General features: G+C 36.8%; 1 protein-coding gene across 15 annotated transcripts in view; it reads left to right on the forward strand.

Moving 5' to 3' along the window:
- Positions 1 to 18,802, forward strand: part of MGA (MAX dimerization protein MGA) — a 151,829-nt gene that overhangs the window by 107,635 nt on the left and 25,392 nt on the right. For 5 of the 15 annotated variants that reach the window (XM_065941005.1, XM_065941004.1, XM_065941006.1 and 2 more), the window contains exons 10-14: positions 11,290 to 11,516; positions 12,839 to 13,003; positions 13,604 to 13,676; positions 15,152 to 15,669; positions 17,891 to 18,188. In XM_065941005.1, the coding sequence (XP_065797077.1) occupies positions 11,290 to 11,516; positions 12,839 to 13,003; positions 13,604 to 13,676; positions 15,152 to 15,669; positions 17,891 to 18,188 (1,281 nt within the window). The remainder of the gene's footprint in view (positions 1 to 11,289; positions 11,517 to 12,838; positions 13,004 to 13,603; positions 13,677 to 15,151; positions 15,670 to 17,890; positions 18,189 to 18,802) is intronic. The other 10 variants (XM_065941009.1, XM_065941010.1, XM_065941012.1 and 7 more) reach the window with 7 other exon arrangements.

The raw sequence follows: 18,802 nt of genomic DNA on the forward strand, positions 1-18,802 counted from the left end.
ACTTTATGTCAATAAATTGGACAACTTAGATGAAATGAAAAGGTTTTTTTGAAAGACTGCAAAGCTGCCAGACTTGCTGAAGAAGTAATTGCTTGGCCCTATACCTGTGAACTTGTAATGAAAACTCCCACAGTGACACGAGTTCCAGATGTCTTCATGGTGACATCTGCAAAACTCTTTAAGGAGGAAATAATATCCAGTCTCTACAAACAATCCATAAAATGGTTTCATTCTGTGAGACCAGTATTACCCTATAATACTCAAACCAGTTATGAACATATATAAAAATTATAAATAAAAATTTAGCAAGTCACATCTATGTATATTTTAAGGTTAAATATGTCATGGCCTAGTGGGGTTTATCCCAGGTCTGCAGGGTTGATTTAAAAATCTGAAAATAATTACTGTAGTTCACCATTACCATAACAAACTTTTTCTTTTTTATAACACTTTATATATATAAAATATGATTTCAATAGATATTTTGAAAAATTGGGAAAATCCATTTCTCGTGAAAGTCCTTATTAAGCACACTAGCAATGGAAAGAAACTTCCTCAACCTGATAAGGAGCATCTATATAGCACTGAAACAAGTATACTATCAAGAGTGAAACAGATCACCAGCCCAGGTTGGATGCATGAGACAAGTGCTCAGGGCTGGTGCACTGGGAAGACCCAGAGGGATGGGATGGAGAGGGAGGTGGGAGGGGGGATCGGGATGGGGAACACGTGTAAATCCATGGCTGATTCATGTCAATGTATGGCAAAAACCACTACAATATTGTAAAGTAATTAGCCTCAAAGTAATAAAAATAAATGAAAAAAACAAAACAAAATAAAACTTTGGAGCCAATGTACTAATTTTGGTACAAGGCTGAGTACTTTCTCCCAGAGATTAGGAATGAAGAAGATTGTCCTCTTTCAGCATGTCTGTTTAACGTCATACCGCCTAGCCAGCCATTAAGTCATGAAAAAGAAAATGCATCCAGGTTGAAAAGAAGAAGTAAAATTGGCTTTTTCGTAGATAGGGAAATTCTAGGAAATCTACAAAACTACTAGAACTGTAAGTTAGTTTAGTGAGGTTACAGCATACAACAATATCAAGATGCAGTGTATTTGTATATATGCCAGTGAACAACTTGAAATTGAAGTTAAAAATACCATTTAAAATAGTATACAAAGAAATGAAATGCTTATGGATAAATCTGACTGAAGTTGCAAAAAATAATGTCTTTTATACTAAAAAGTGCTGAGTGCATGCGAGTGTACTAAGTCAGTTTAGTCATGTCTGACTCTTTGCAAGCCTGTGACTGTGTGGCCTGCCAGGTTTCTCTGTCCGTGGGATTCTCCAGGCAAGAATGCTGGAGTGGGTTGCCATGTTCTCAGGGAATCTTCCCAACCCAGGGATGAAACCCATGTCTCTTGCGTCTCTCGCATTGGCAGATGGATTGTTTACCACTTGCCTGCCACCTAAGTAAATGGAGAGGTACACAGTTTTAATGCATCAGAATACTCTTGGTAAGATACAGTTTTCCTCAGACTGATTTATAGATTTGACTCTGTTCCAGTCAAAGCCTCAATAGGCTTCTTTTGGTAGAAATTGGTGAGTTGTTTCTAAAATTTATATGGAAAATAAAGGACTTATAGTAGTCCTTTGATAAACAAGGATGTAGTTGGTAGACTTATACTACCTGATTTTAAGGCTTACTGTAAAGCTGATGTAATTGGGATAAACAAAGACACTCAAAAGCATACCTCATTTTATTGTAATTTGAATATATCGCAGTTTTTATAAATTGAAGGTTGTGGCAGTCTCTGTCCGTCAAGTCTGTTGGCACCATTTTTATAGCAACGTTTGCTCCTTTCATGTCTCTGTGTCATATTTTGGTAATTGTCACCATATTTCAGATTTTTTCATTATTAGTACACCTGTATGAATTGCACCAATACACGATGGCAAACTCAATGAATGTTGTGTGTATTCTGACTACTCTAGCTACTATTTCCCATCTCTTTCCCTCTGCTTGAACCCCCCTGTTTCCTGAGACAACAATAATGGAATTAGGCCAATTGATAACCCTGCAATGGTCTCTTAAGTTTTCAAGTGAAAGGAATGGTCTTACATCTCTCATTTTAAATCATAGCTAGAAGTGATTAAGCTTAGTAAGGAAGGCATGTCAAAAGCTGAGATGGGCTGAAAGCACCATCTTGCATCAGTTAGCCAAGTTGTAAATGCCAAGAAAAAGTTCTTGAAGGAAACTAAAAGTGCTACTCCAGTGAACATATGAATGATAAAAAAGCAAAACAGTCTTATTGCTGACACTGAGAAAGTTTAAGTGGTTTGAATAGAGTATCATACCAGTCACAACATTCTCCTAAGCTAAAAGCCCATAATTGTCTTGAATTCTGTGAAGTCTTCTGAGAGAGGGTGAAAAGTTTGAAGCTAGCTGTGTTTGGTTCTTAAGGTTTATGGAAAGAAACTATCTCTATGACATATAAATAAATGCACGGAGAAGCAGCAAGTACTGGTATAGAAGCTGCAGCAAGTTATTCAGAAGATCTATGTCACATAGAACAATGACTGCTACACTAAACTGCGGGCATTCAATGTAGGCAAAACAGCCTTATGATGGAAGAAAAGGCCATGCACGACAATTTTGTCAGTTTTTGCTTTATGTATTTTGATGGTCTGTCATTAGGTGTATGAATGTTTGTAAAAGTTATTTCTTCTGGATGTGTTGAACATTTTATTAGTATATGACATCTTTCTTTCTTGGGCTTCCCTGGTGGCTCAGATGGTAAAGAATCTGCCTGCAATGCAGGAGACCCAGGTTTGATCCCTGGGTCAGGAAGAAGGGAGTGGGCTTCCCACTCGAGTGTGCTTGCCTGGAGAATTCCATGGACAGAGAAACCTACTGGGCTACAGTCTCTGGGGTTGCAAAGAGTTAGACATGACTGAGTGACTAACACACACACATCCTTTTTTGTCTGTTTTTTGATTTAATGTTTACTTTGATCTTAGTATAGTCATTCCTATTCTTTTTTGGTTACTGTTTGCATGGATTATCATTTTCTGTCACTTTCAGCCTGTTTGTGCCTTTGGATTTCAAATGAGTCTCTTGGTGACAGGATATAAATAGATCATGTTTTTTTGTATTTTGTATTTTTTAAATCAATTCTGCCAGTCTTTCTTTTGATGGAGATTTTAATCTATATTTAAAATAGTTATCAATAAGAAGGATCTTCTGTCATTGTGCTGTTCCTTTTCTGTATACTTGGTAACTCTTTGGTTCCTCCATTCCTGCATTACTGTGTTATTTTGTTTTTAGTTGGTATTTTGTTGTGAAATGTTTAAATTTTTTTCTCATTTCCCTTTGTGTGTTTTGTGTAGCTTTTTTTTTTTTTGGTTACCATAGGGGTTACATTTACCATCCTGAAGGTATAGCTCTCTAAATTTATACCAAGTTAACCTGACTGACATTAAAAAAACTCTCCTCCTTTATAGTTATACTTCCACAACTTTTGATTGCTAATGTCACAGTGTTACATATTTATACATCGTGTATTCAGAATCAAATGATTTTTAAAATGCATTAATTTCTTAAGTTATGTAGAAAATAAAATTTAGAGTTATAAACTAAAAATAACAGTAATACTAACTTTCATACTAATGATTTTTCAGTTTAAATGTGTATTAGTCTCAAATTCTATAGAAAATTAAGAATACAGTTGCAGACTATTGTTATAATAATACTAAGTTCTCTCTCTCTTTTTCTCTCTGGAAGAACAATTTTGCTACATTTAGGTTTCTTGGTTGATAGTATTTTTCTTTTAACACTTTGGATAGATAGGATCACTGTCTGGTGGCTTACAGAATTTCTGATGAGTCATCTACTCATATTTTATTGAGGATGTCTTGTAAGTGATGATTTACTTCTCTCTTTCTGCTTTCAAGATTCTTTGTCTCTCTCTTTTGAAAGTTTGATTATAATGTGTCTCACTGTGGGTCTCTGAGTTCATCTTACTTGGAATTTGTTGAGCTTTCTGGATGTTTATATTCTTGTCTTTCCTTGCAATTTGAAAGTTTTCAGCTGTTATTTTTTCAAAGATTCTCTCTGCCCATTTCTTTTTCTCTTCTCCCTCTAGAATGCCTATGATGATGTCTACTTGATGGTATCACCCAGGTCCTTAGGTTCTGTTCACTTGTCTTTAATCTCTTTTATTCCTGTTCCTTAGACTCCATGGTTCCCATGGTGCTATCTTCAAATTCACTAATTCTTTCTTTTGCCTGTTTGAATCTGCCTTTGAGTCCCTGTAGTTAATTTTTCATTTTAGTTACTGTGCTTTTTAAGCTCCAGGATTGCTTTTTTGGTTTATTTTCAGGTTTTGTGTCTCTTTATCAATATTTCCATCTTTCTCACACGTTATTTTCTTGACTTTCTCCATATCTTCCTTGATTTTTTTTTTAGTATCTTTAAGGCAGTTCTTTTAAAGTCTTTGGTATATATGTATTTTGGTCTTTTTCAGGGATGGTTGATTTATTTTTTTTCTTTCAAATGGGCCATACTTTTTTTTGCATGCTTTGTAATGTTTTGTGGAACACTGGACATTTGAATCTATTAATGTGCTAATTCTGGAAATCAGATTCTTTTCCTTCTTCAGATTTTATTGTTACTGTTTTTGCTTTTTTCATTCTTGTAGGCTGTCTTTATGTCAAGAATCAGCCTTGGTGTGTTCTCAGGTCTTCTCTGAGCCTTTCCTTAGGCATTCATGTGTGTGCTTAGTCGCTCAGTTGTGTTCGACTCTTTGCAACCCCAGGGACCTCTGTCCCTCCAGGCTCCTCTGTCCATGGGGATTCTCTAGGCAAGAATACTGGAGTGGGTTGCCATGCCCTCCTCTTGGGGATCTTCCCAACCCAAGGATCAAACCCAGGTGTCTGAGCCACCTGGGAAACCCAAGAATACTGGAGTGGGTAGCCTGTCCCTTTCCTAGGGCAGCTTCCTGAACAGGAATCACACCAGGGTCTCCTGCATTGCAGGCAGATTCTTTACCAGCTGAGCTATGAGGGAATCCCTAGGCATGCATAGTCCCTTTCTAATTTTCCTTGTATATGCAGGGTTCCCCCCCCCCCTCCCCCGCACCAAGTGTTCTAGTCTTTAGTGTCTGTCTCCTGTAACGGGGGATGAGTGAAAAGTGAAGAGAGCAAAGGGTGCTGTCCTTTTAAATCCCCTCAAAGTTACCTAAGACAGAGGGATGAGGCCTTGCAACCAAGTGGGTAGCTTCAACAGCAATGGCTTCCTGCCTCTTTGCACCTCCGTGGCCAGAAGCAGCAGTCAGAGCAGAGATCCCTGATATTTAGAGGGCAAGGTCCTTTCTGCCCACCCTGGCTCCCACTGTGTTGTAAGCTGCTCCAGGAACATGTGCACAGCTGCTTGCCAGGTGACCAGGTGATGAGGAATGAGCAGCTGGTATTGTGCCGAGAACTGTAACTGAACCCGATGAAAGTTTACTGTCTCAGTCCTCCCCTGAAAGGTGCAATTCTTCAGACTCCAGAGTTTCAAAATATATCAGATTCTGCCAGTACAGTTATTGTTCACATCTAGAGTCATATATCCTGGTGCTGCCTACTCCATCATCTCCCCAGAAACCGCTCAGTATCCATTCTTCAACAACAACAACAACAACAACCCAAAACCCAAAAGACTCCTAGCAAGCAAAACTGAATATTGTAATGGTGTTTCTTCTCTTTTTCATCTGTAATTTCATTGCAGTTCTAATCATTGCAATCCTAATCAAAATTGTGACAACTTTTTATGTGAAACTTGAAAAGCTGATTCCAAAATTTATATGAAAATGCACCTAGAATAGCCAGGGCAGTCTAGAACAAGGCCATTAAGTCTTGCTTGCTGAATGTCAAAAGTTACAGAACTCTCATTTTAAGATGGGATGGGGACTTCCTTGGCAGTCCAGTGGTTAAAAACTTCATGTTTCCAGTACAGGAGGCGAGGGTTTGATTTCTGATCGGGGAACTAGGATCCCATGTGCCATGTGGTGTGGCCAACAACAAAAAAAAGATGCTTCTGGCTTGAATATCAACTGAATAAATAGACCAGTAGACAAAATAGAGAGGCTGCACTAGACTCAAACACATGAACAGTTGATTGACAAAATTGGCAGAAGAGTAAGGAAAAGGATAATCTCTTCAGTAAATGTTGATGGAATCATTGAATATTCATATGGGGAATATATGAAACTTTATTCCTCACACTATCCATAGAAATAATTTCTACATAGATTACAGACCCAATCGTCAAAGCTAACCAACACAACTTTTAGAAGATAATGTTTAAAAAAGTATGTGTGTGTGTGTATGATCTCCTATTAGTAGAAGGGTTCTTAAGTGTGACAGAAGAAAATATCAGTCCTTTTTGGGTTGGCCAAAATGTTCATTCAGATTTTTCCATAATATCTTACGGAAAAATCCAAACAAACTTCTTGGCCAAGTCAATACATATGATGAGTTAAAAATGAGAAACTCAGGTCTTAAAGACATTAAGCAAGTGAAAATGTAAGCTGCAGTGAGAAAATAGATACTTGGAATATTTAGGGACTTGTGTCCAGAATATATAGAGGTATTGGTGCAGATTAATCAGAATTAAACGGTCCCGTTAAAAAAGGGCAAGTCTGGGACTTCTCTGGTGGCCCAGAGGCTAAGACTGTGCTTGGGACCTGGGTTTGATCACTGGTTGGGTAACTAGATCCCACATTCCACAACTGAGATTTCACATGCAGCAACTATAGAGTTCTCATCCTGTAACTAAAGATCCTGCATGCCACAACTAAGATTCAGCATGGCCAAATAAATGTAAATATTTTTTTTAAAGTGGGGGCAAGTCTTTTAGAGGCACTTGAGGAGGGATGTTGACCATCTTATTTATAATTGGAAATGCAAACTACATCCACAGCAAGATTCTACTGCATGCCTGCAAAAATGGTTATAATTAAAATTCTCTGATGATATCAGCTCTTAATAAATGGGAGCTTTGATGTACTGCTAGTGGGAATGTAAATTGATATAAGCACTTTGGAAAGTAGTTTGACAGTTTCTACTGGGATTGGTGATTCATGTGCCCTTAGTCTAGTAGTTTGACTCCAGAGTAACCAGCAGAACTGCATTCTACAACAGTGTTTTGGCACAATGACTCACAGTAACTAAAACCTGAAAACAAACCCAGATATCTGATAGCATTAGAATGAATAAATAATAGTATGAATAATCAGTGGATAATGTATACCACAGTAAAAATAAATGATTTATGTGTAGCATATAGATATATTTTACAAAAATGTTGAGTGAGAAGGAAAAAGGCTAGGCAGGGAACACATCTCTGTAATTAATTTCAAAAGTAGACAAAATTAAACTGTGATGTTTACTGGTGATGTTTGGTGTTAAAAAGGAATGCAGAGAGGTGGCTAATAATTTAAGTGAGTTGCTTGTAGGAAGGGATTATGGTTGAGAAAGGCACGCAAAGGCTTCTGGGGTTTATGGCAATATTTCATTTCTTAACATTTATAGAGTTTACATGGTTGTATATTTGTTAATATGTATTGATATTAAGTTGTATATACATTGTTTCTGTACATATGGGTATTATATTTCACAATAAAGAGATTTAAAATGCCTTCAGAATGGGAGGGAGATGAATATAGTATGCTGATTGTTAGCATAGCAGTTTTCTGGGACTTACATGCCCAACACTTCATTCATGGAGCAAATACTCTGGGCACTGCTGGGAGTGAGAGGAGTTAAGATATAGACAGTTAAAACTAAGTCTGTCTGTAAGAAGTTACTGTCAATTTATGACCAGGTAAACATGTAGATATATATTTATGATAATTTTAAGTGCCACAATAACAGAAGTGCCGTGTTTTAAGTATCATGAACAAAAGGCTTTTTGAGAGAACTCAGAAGGCAAAATGATAATGCTACGGAACCTTGGGAAGATGGTGTGTATTAGAAGGCATTTGAATAGAAACAAGGGGATAATACTATTTTCTTGAAACTGGTTTCTGTTCTTGGCTTCTGTGAGTATATGCTACTCTGGCTCTGCCCTCATTGTGCCTTTGCTAGCTTCCTTATCTGGGTTTCGGATGAAAGGTAGGAGTATCTCAAGTGTATTGTGATGGGGGAAAGAGAAGTGTTCAATCTTAGAGTCCAGACTGTGTAAAGGAGTCAAGTGGACAGTGGGGTCAAGGAAGTGTGAGGAAGTGGACTGTTGCTTAGGGTCTTGTGTGGAGTCTGTCCATTTTCATGGTTTCAGGTGTAGTCTCTGCCAATGGTAGTCTTAATTTTTAATGCTTACCCTAGTTGCTGTCATTCCAATGTTAACACTGCCCTCAACAGAACTCAATTCAATAGATTTTGTGAACTCTCCTATTTACTGGAGCCACAATTTCTGTTTTATTCACAATTGAAAATTTAGAGTTGTTTTTTATCTCTGTGAGGAATTAATATGTTTAGAGATTTTAAGGGGTTTTCTTCTGAAGTATTGTGAAGTTATGAGCTATTACTTTCAAAAGGAAAAAGATGAAAAGAGTTCTCAGTAAATCCTTAGTTTATGGAGGCTTAGAAAGTCCTTAAAAGATGATTGAAAGAGGTAAGACAGTATTGCTTGACCTGAAGCCTTTTATTTATCTAGTAAAATTAATACGTGTGAAATAATTCATAGAACTAGACAACAAAGCTTTAACTAAATGAGTGGTAGAGGCTCTGTATACACCACCTTCTTTGTAAGGGCACCCTGGTTACCCTTTTAAAAATTGCAGCCATTCCCCCTTAAAATATATACTCATACATACTCACTAAACAGTTTACCAGTACTTCTCTCTGCTTGGTTTTTTCTCATAAGCACTTGAAAATCCAACATATTTGCATTATTTTCCCTGTTTATTGACTGTCTTACCCTCTTTCCTCTACAACTTAAATATAACCTCCATGAAAGCAAGATTTTTCTATCAGTTTTGTTCATTACTATGTCTACAAAGTCTGGTACATAAGAATGTTCAAATATTTGAATACCTGAATGAATACTGGGGTCTTAACAGCCTTTGTGAATCATGTAATAATAAGCTAAGTTTTAAAAGTTGGATAACAGAGGCTGCTAAGTAGCTAATGAATTAACTCAATCACATTCTAACTCAGAAGGTTTTTTTCTCCCTTGGTATTTTAATCTTTAAGCCTTTATTCAGTATTTTATAGTTACACTCTGAATGATGTTAGCCTTAGGAGACTTTAGACAAAATTATTCATCAGTAGTGGGGTCTTAGTGTTCAGAGCAAATGAACTTCTTATGAGATCAGGTAGCAGTTTGGAGACTGCTTTATTACGCAAGATTAAGTGTTAGTAGCTCCATTTATGTGATTTTAGGCAAAGATTGTGGGTCTTTGGTTTAGAGCTATCCTCTCTGAGCACTGATCATTGAAATGCAAAACAAAGTGTTTGCTTCTCTTGTCTTATTGATGGGAGTAGGCAATTTGCTTTTGAAAAAGAAGCCTGTTAACCTAGATCCTCCATTTAATTTGGTTAAGAATCAGTGCATGTTTTCCTTTGTGTAGAACTTGCTGATGGTATGATTTCATCTTAGTCAGGTTTCATTGCTTTCCTGTTGATGTAGTTTTGCTTCTATGCTGAGTTCAGGCTAACTTCTGAATAGAAGTTGTCATCAGAAGGCAACAGTAACAGCTGTGGAACCAGATTGACTGGGGTTGATCCAGGTTCTGCCTCTTATTATTGGACTTCCCTGGACCTCAACTTTTGCAAAGTATCAGTTCAGTTGCTTAGTCATGTCAGACTCTTTGCGACCCCATGGACTGCAGCACGCCAGGCCTCCCTGTCCATCACCAGCTCCCACAGTTTACTCAAACAAGGGTCCATTGAGTCGGTGATGCCATCCAACCATCTCATCCTCTGTCGTCCCCTTCTCCCGCCTTCAGTCTTTCCAGCATCAGGGTCTTTACAAATGAGTGAGTTCTTCGCATGAGGTGGCCAAAGGGTTGCAGTTTCAGCTTCATCATCAGTCCTTCCAGTGAATATTTAGGACTGATTTCCTTTAGGATGGACTGGTTGGATCTCCTTGGTGTCCAAGGGACTCTAAAGAGTCTTCTCCAGCACCACAGTTCAAAAGCATCAATTCTTCGGTGCTCAGCTTTCTTTGTAGTCTAACTCTCACATCCATACATGACTACTGGAAAAACCATAGCTTTGACTAGATGGACCTTTGTTGGCAAAGTAATGTTTCTGCTTTTTGATACGCTGTCTAGGTTTGTCATAGCTTTTCTTCCAAGGAGCAAGAGTCTTTTAATTTCATAGTTGCAATCACCATCTGCAGTGATTTTGGAGCTCAAGAAAATAAAGTCCGTCACTGTTTCCCCATCTATTTGCCATGCAGTGGTGGGACCAGATGCATGATCCTAGTTTTCTGAATGTTGAATTTTAAGCCAACTTTTTCACTGTCCTCTTTCACTTTGATCAAGAGGCTCTTTAGTTCTTCTTCACTTTCTGCCGTAAGGGTGGTGTCATCTGCATATCTGAGATTATTGATATTTCTCCTGGCAGTCTTGATTCCAGCTTGTGCTTCATCCAGCCCAGCGTTTCTCATAATGTACTCTGCATATAGTTAAATAAGCAGGGTGGCAATATACATCTGTGACATACTCCTTTCCCTATTTGGAACCAAATGGGAATAATAATATCTCAAGGACTATTGTTACAGTTATATGAATTAAAACATAGTAAGTGCTTAGAGTCTGTAGATAGTGAGGTTTAAAAAGTACTTGTTAGTTGTAAAATTAAAAAGGATAGTATAGAATGATTATCTTTCCAGGATAATAGAAAAAGCCTCTTCTGATCATGTTAATTATAATAGCATCTCCTCTTAACTCCTTTATTTATCCATCTGTATTTTTCTATGTTGTTCTTATTACTTGATACTATATGTTTATTTGATTGTTTTCTCCTGTGGATTATAAACTCTGTGAAGGCAAGAACATTGTTTTAGTCATAGCTGTTTTCACTCTAGGATCTAAAACAGTGTCTGATTTATAATAGGTATTCAATAAATACTTGGGTTAATAGATAAATTAATTAAGGTTCATGAGGGCCAACTAAAGGTTTCTTAGGGGGTATCTATCTGTTTGATTATTTTAATGAGTTAATGCTTTGTATGAGGGTGAATATTTTGTTTTGACAGTGCCTCAGTGAACTTTTGTCTTACCCTTCTTTTTGTTAAGCTATCTGTGAAACAGAACCTGAGCAGCCTGTACGACATTACCCACTTTGGGTGAAAGTAGAAGGTGAAGTAGACCCAGAGCCAGTGTACATCCCAACGCCTTCTGTCATTGAGCCTATGAGACCATTGTTGTTGCCTCAGCCAGAAGTTTCATCTACTACTGTGAAGGGCAAATTGCTCACTGGAATTAAACCTGCGAGGGCATATACTCCCAAACCCAATCCTGTGGTAAGCTTGGAGTTACATCTTTTATTGAAAGTTATAAAAATCATTTGTAAAGGTAATGGGCTTCAACCAGATTTTTGGTTTGTATTTTGTGAATCATGGTGCTTTCAGGTAATATGTCTGCAAGCCATCTCCCTTTTCTGATTTAGTCAGTTTAATTGATGGCATTTAAAAAGTGTCATAAAAGTTGACAGAAAACAGCAAAATTCTGTAAAGCAATATCCTTCAATAAAAAATAAATTAATTTTTAAAATGTCATAAAAGTAGAGTGAATAGTAGTATGATTGACCCTTGAACAACAAGGAGGGTTTGGAATGTAGACCTTTTGTGCAATCGAAAGTCCGCATGTAATGTTACAGATAGCTCTTTGTGCCTGTGGTTCTGTATGTGTGGACTCAACCAACTGAGGATCATATAGTACTATAGTATTCACTACTGAAGAAAAGCTGTACATGGACCTGTGCAAAATTGCTATAATTCTTAAAGATAGCTAAATCTCTCTTTAAGAGGATCATATCAAATTGGCTTTTAAAAAATGACTTGGCAAAAGTCTTCTAAATGTTCTCTTACTCCTGTAGTATAGAATATTGAGTGATTGAGATGTAGTACACATCATTAGAAAAGTATTAGGAAGAAATTTTAAAGAGTAACTGATCTTTTTAAAGCAAATTGTCTTTATATACAATAAAGTTCAAGGTTTAAAATAATAGTTGCATGACCAGGTGAAGACAATAGGTAGAAGATCTGATGCTTCTCTTGTGTTAATAGCTTAAGCAGTTCTGATTATTAGTAAATCTATTTCAGTCTTTCTGTTTAATTAAATTGAAGAAAGATTGTTTAGTACAGTGCTGTTGAGTATGGTCTCTATACAGTGCTAATCTATCACTGTTTGTAACTAGTCTGTGATGAAATATGTATAAAAAGTGAAAGGAGATATTTAGAAACTTTTGCCACAAGTTGATAGAGAAATTTTAATTTATTAAATCTAATACTGAAAAACTTAATCTTTGTTTTCCTAGTAATTTATTTTACTGTCTTTTCCAAAAATACCAGTCTGTGTGTGACAGGTAATTAAGAAATTTATCCTTCACTGCAGATAATTTGAGAAGCACTGCTCTGGTGTGCTGAATTTTCTTGAAAGAAAAACAGATCCTTTCTGACTGCCCCAAGAGGCAGCACATACAAACCGTAATTGTACTATTTAAAGTTTGCATTAAAAATTTTTAAGTGTTGTAATAGAAGTAAAGATTACATCCTTTTCCTTTTGGAATCCTGGAGACTTTTCCCCCCAATATTTGGAATGTTTTGTTGTATGAAACTTACAGATTCGGGAAGAAGACAAGGATCCAGTCTACTTGTACTTTGAAAGTATGATGACTTGTGCCCGAGTTCGAGTGTATGAACGAAAAAAAGAGGAAGAGAGAGAACCATCACCATCATTTCAGCAGCAGGGCTCATGTCATTCTAGTCCTGAGAACTGTAGTGTAAAGGTGAATTCCTTATGGCATAGATTTCTCTTTTTAACTTCTAATTCCTTGTTGCTAGTATTAGAATTTGTTACTGTTGGAATAGTATGAAGTAATTCTTTAGGGGCAGAAAAGGTTTACATAATGTGCATATCAATATATGTTTCTCTGCATACCTGTTCTAGAGCATATTCCCTTAAGGTCATTTTAAAAGCATTACTCTTTCTGATGTTGGAGTAATTTTGAAAATTTAAACATTTTTGGTTTTAATAATGTGGTTTATTAGGATTTGCATCTTTCTGCATTGGTGAATTTTCTAAATAGCTGAAACTTGTTTCATTAAACAGCAAATATTTTTCCTTCTTTATTAGAATTACACTATAAATGCAATGTTAATTGTTTTCTTAATAACTCAGTCACAGACGTTAAACAGCAAGACTACTTGTTTTTATGGTTGTATAGTGTGGTGGTAATGCAACTGTGCATGTTGATGTCAAGATGTTCTTTGAGTACTTTAATTTTTATATTAGTTTAGGCTTTCTTGAGAGATTTAATTGTTATGTCCTAGTCTCTTGATATTAAATATGTGTTGAATTGAAGTATTTGTGGCGTTCTTTTTGTCAGGAGCCAGCTTCTGAACAGCAGCCTTTGAAACCACTCACTTGTGACCTGGAGGATGATTCTGATAAATCACAAGGTCAGAATGAAAACTATGACTTATCATTCAATAGTAATTATTAATATATAGAGCTGGATTATACTAATAATGGGGGGGAACCCCCAGAGCATGTCTACCTACCTTGTTTCTAGTTTTGGTAAAAATAGAGACTGTAGATAAGTTTTTTCCCAGTTATTTGCTGTATTTATCACTCCTGTTTTAAGAAATACAATTTGTTGGTATTCGTGGTGTGGTATGTTGTAAGAAACATTTAGGATGAAGTTGGTGATTTTTTTTAAAACTTCTTTACAAACCTCAGCAATATTGACATCATTAGTTACTGAAATTTTACCTGAGATTCTCAATAGTTGCTGCAGTTAGAGAATACAGAGGGAGAAAGGAAGGAATATCACTGATTTATCTAGATTTAGTTACTGCTAGAATTAGTATGATTAAGGTAGTGTCTAGGGATTAACTGTTTTTGATTTTGCTTCTTAAGACATCAGACATTTAAGCAGCAATGTTTCCTAAACTTTTTTTATGGCATGATAAACATACAAAAATGATAACGTTGCTAGCACATTGAGGCAAGTGGAGGGGGTGCCTGTTAGCATGATCACCCTGAAGGCTGAGGGGATGGCTATCCTGATGTATCGATAACTGTAGCACATTGATTGGGAGATCCTGCTATAGAAATCTAGCTAGTGAAATGTATATTTAATTAATATGTTGTCATGAATGTAAACATACTTGAGTTGAATGGTCTTGCATCAAATATAGAAGTGGAACAATCATATCCAGAGGCACAGAAGTAGTTCAGAAATATTTGCAGTGGAAACTAAAGGTAGAGTGTAGGGTTTTTTCCCCCAACCAAAACATCATCTTTCTTGCTGTTTTTTTACGATTGACTCTACCCCTCACATATTTTTTTTTTTTTAATTTGTATCACTGCAACCAGTCTTATTCAAGGCAGGCATGACTTCGTAGTTGCCAGCAGCATGTGGGATCTTAGTTCCCCAGCAGGGATTGAACCTGCATAGCCCCCATTGCAAGGCAGGTTCTTCACCACTGGACCACCAGGGAAGTACCCTACCCCTCACATATTACAAAGCATCTTGCAAGTATCTTTGCTTTGCTTGTGTGGATAGCGAGTACACTATACTAAATAAGCCTAATCCTGGTTATATACTTTGTTTGCAAGATAGTACCTTATTATGTAATAGTTAATGACTTTTTAGAGCAGTCTCAAGAGGGGTTCACTTTTATTAAGAGAGCCCCGTGAGTAGAATAGTGAAGACTATTATAGTCTGATTTTTTGGAATCTTTTTCTTTTTTTCATGGAAAACTCCCAAATTGTGTCAATTTACAATTGAAAGTCCCTGGGAATGGAATACTGGGGAACTGTTGAATATCTATGCCCCTGGCACTTTTCTGAGAACTCAGGAAAAATGAAAATCTTTCAAAGTTCAGTACAAAATGCTATAATACAGAAATATCTTTCAATTTCTTATCAGAAAAGAGCTGGAAGTCTTCCTGCAATGAAGGGGAATCAGCTTCTACCTCCTTTGTGCATCAGAGGTCACCTGGTGGTCCCACCAAACTGATCGAGATCATCTCAGACTGCAACTGGGAGGAGGATCGGAACAAGATTTTGAGCATCTTATCCCAGCACATCAATAGCAACATGCCACAGTCACTTAAGGTGGGCAGCTTCATCATTGAGTTGGCTTCTCAGCGAAAGAGCCGGGGTGAAAAGAATCCTCCTGTTTATTCTTCTCGTGTGAAAATCTCTATGCCATCATGTCAAGATCAAGATGATATGGCTGAGAAATCTGGATCAGAGACTCCTGACGGTCCATTATCCCCTGGGAAAATGGATGATGTCTCTCCTGTGCAGACAGATGCCCTGGATTCAGTGAGGGAGAGATTACATGGAGGCAAAGGTCTGCCCTTTTATGCAGGGCTTTCTCCTGCAGGGAAGCTTGTGGCCTATAAACGTAAACCCAGTTCAAGCACATCTGGGCTTATCCAGGTGAGAATTATCTTTAATCTGGATGTAGCACTTTTTTATACTTAGGTACCACTTTGATTTTTCAGAGCCTGTTGTGGGCCTTACATTATTTATCTTTGCATTCCCTGGGAACTGGGTGACAAAATCGTCATCTCTTTTTGTAATAGGCCTAGGTTAGATGCATATCTATGGTGAATTTTTGGCACATTTACAAACAGAAAGGTTTAGAGCCCTGTATTAGCTTATAGTTTTCTTTCTAGCCTTCCTAGAAAGTTGCCCTTAAGCTATTCTACCTAGGCTATAGTGATATTTTGACAGTCAAGCAAGAATAGTAAGGGATTCAGTCTAGTTCTTGGGATTATTAGCAGGTAACTTTTAAAATAAAATGAAGTGAAATTAATTTTTAAGATAAGCAGTATATGTTTGAAAACTTGGGAGAAAATTTAAATTTAGGAAGATGTTATTCAAATACATAAATTTTAAAAAAGTCGAGCCACAGTTTACATATTTTATTTTTATTTGATTCATAGAGTTCTTGCCAGTCTAATCTTTGTTATAGGGCAAATATCTATATCCTTGCTGTTTAGTACTTCAGGCAGATATATTAGTAAAATTACACTGGCATGTAAAAAACCTTTTTGAAGGAAAGTTCTGAGGTAAAATGTAGTCATAGGTCCAAAAGAGTTTCTCCTTTTGTTCAGTGACATTAAATGCACTTTTATATCAGAGTACCAAATGTGGGGTCGTGTCTGACGTTACTGTTAAGGTTACTTGACTTTACTAGCTCAACTGCTTCTCTTGGTTAAGGACTGTGTCACCATTATAACTGATCTACTTAATTAAAAACTTTCTATTGCAGTTACTATATAACTGCTTCTGTTGAAATTTCTTAAACTCTTAATGACGAGAGTGTTTTCTCCTTGTTTCATTTACTGATTGATGCTTTGAGAACAGTAACTTACCTGATATTTTAGTGAGACTAGGGCCCCTTCAAATACAGTCATAGAAATTTTGTGTTCTCCTCTCTAGGACTCAGAATGCCCCCATAAAATATGAACCTGCATAGCAGTCAGGCCACTGTAAGGTATGCTTTGGGAAAGCTGCTGAATAGTCTTCAGAGCAAGTCCCAAAGGAGAAGACAGGAGTATCTGATCCAGACTCCACAGAGCCTGGAAAACTGTGTAGGAAAGTTTATTCCAGGATGGAAAGATCATATTCTTTGGCTCAAACTCAGGGCAAATATATACCTGATCTGTCTGGAAATAACAATTTTACCTAAGTAGCAGAGTAATTTTGTGTCTTAGAAGAGGGAGTAGCTTGGTGTAGCTATTCTCCTTACTAGTTCTGTATTAATTTAGAGAGTAGGATTTTCTCTGTCTTACTCCATTTCCTCACCCCCTTTAAATGATGGAAAAGAGAGATGTAAAAAGATTTCTTCTATAGTCATTTAGCAATAAGACATAGAGAACTTAGGTAAGAAGCTTGGGAAGTTTTGTTTTCTTTCTTTTTAAAATGATTCTCCTGTGTAAGATGGGCAGTCTGTCAACTCAGGCAATAGAGAAAAATCTTTACCTCATTCATTGATTCACTTTCTTCTGACAATTTAGTGGCAACTTAAAAAAAAACTACAATAAATTTCAACTAGCATTTGAGTCCAGGTTTTGTGCAAAAGATGAAGACAACTGTCTTCAAAATTGACTTTTTTGAAAACTGAAAACTAAGGTGACTTTGTGGCTTAGGTATTTGTAACAGTGACTTTCTCATAACTTAAAGCAGACTTCCGTATATTTTTCAAATATGAAGGACCCTTGTGAGGAAGCTTCATTATGCCTCTGGTCTCATGAGAGAGATTATGTGGAACACAGTTACTCATTTTTATGCTGGTGATTATTAATAGCTCAACCATAATTGCTTATTGACAAGTAAAACAATTGGATGACTCCTTAGATTTGACTGTGTCTTCCACAAATCTAGAATGCAGGTATGATGAGTTTCTAAGATTCTCTGTTTTTAAACTTCCAAAATGAAGGAGATGAGATTAGTTGAGAATATCAGATTGGCAGCATTTTTTTTCATCTCCTAAATACTCAGATTACACCAAATGGGAAAAGTCCATTTCTTTTTCCCTTTAAATCTGAAAAGTAGACTTTTTAAATCTTGTAAAAATGAAACCCTTGTCAAGGGAGATGAGTTAGCAAGAGAATTTTATCTTTACAGAATTTCTCTTTGCCACTTGTTTCAGGTTAATGGTAAGAGTTACCCGCAGGCTAAGTTGCTATTGGGACAGATGGGGGCATTGCATCCAGCCAATAGGCTAGCTGCTTATATCACAGGCAGGTTGCGACCCTCAGTCCTGGACCTCTCAACCCTCAGTACTGTCATCTCCAAGGTAGCATCCAATGCCAAGGTGGCTGCATCCAGGAAACCACGTACCCTGTTGCCTTCAACATCCAATTCCAAAATGGCATCATCTTCTGGCACTACAATAAATTGCCCTGGGAAGAATCTGAAGGCGTTTGTCCCAGCGAAAAGACCAATTGGTAAGTTGGACTGTTAGGGTTGTGACTTGGTGCTGGGCCAGTGGATACAGATATGGAGGTTGTAAAACTTAGAGAAATATAGAAGTTGGCACTTTTTTTTGTTGATGTTTATCTTGCCTGAATTTAACTAATTTTTTAGTAACTCTTCTGATGACCTACAAAACTAAATAAATTGAATTATAGTTAGTTTTATAGTTATTTCCCAGACTTTTAGATTGGTTTTGTTAACGTGGAAAAGACTTAGCTTTTTAATTTTGTTTTGCAGAAGGTAATACATATTCCTAAGTACTTTCCCTAATTTACTATTTCTCCAATGAGGACTGGTGTTTTTGGTAACCAGTCGTATGTATGTTCCTCGAATTTATGAAACCAAGGAGCTAGCAAAATCAAAATGCATTGAGTTGGTATAGACTTAGAGTAGAAGACTTGTAAAACATAATTCTGGGAGCATTGCTTTATTATATTTATCCCTATTCTGTGAGTAAAAACCTAATTTATTTAACATCTCAGAGTCTGTAATAAATTGCCTCCTTGAAATCATTTGTGTTTTAGAACTGATAGTATATACAGTTGATTTTATTGGATTCCTGTTTTTGTTTTTTCACATCTGTTTA

This window comes from Muntiacus reevesi, chromosome 7 (genome assembly GCF_963930625.1).
Source record: "Muntiacus reevesi chromosome 7, mMunRee1.1, whole genome shotgun sequence".
In the NCBI taxonomy this organism is placed as follows: domain Eukaryota; kingdom Metazoa; phylum Chordata; class Mammalia; order Artiodactyla; family Cervidae; genus Muntiacus; species Muntiacus reevesi.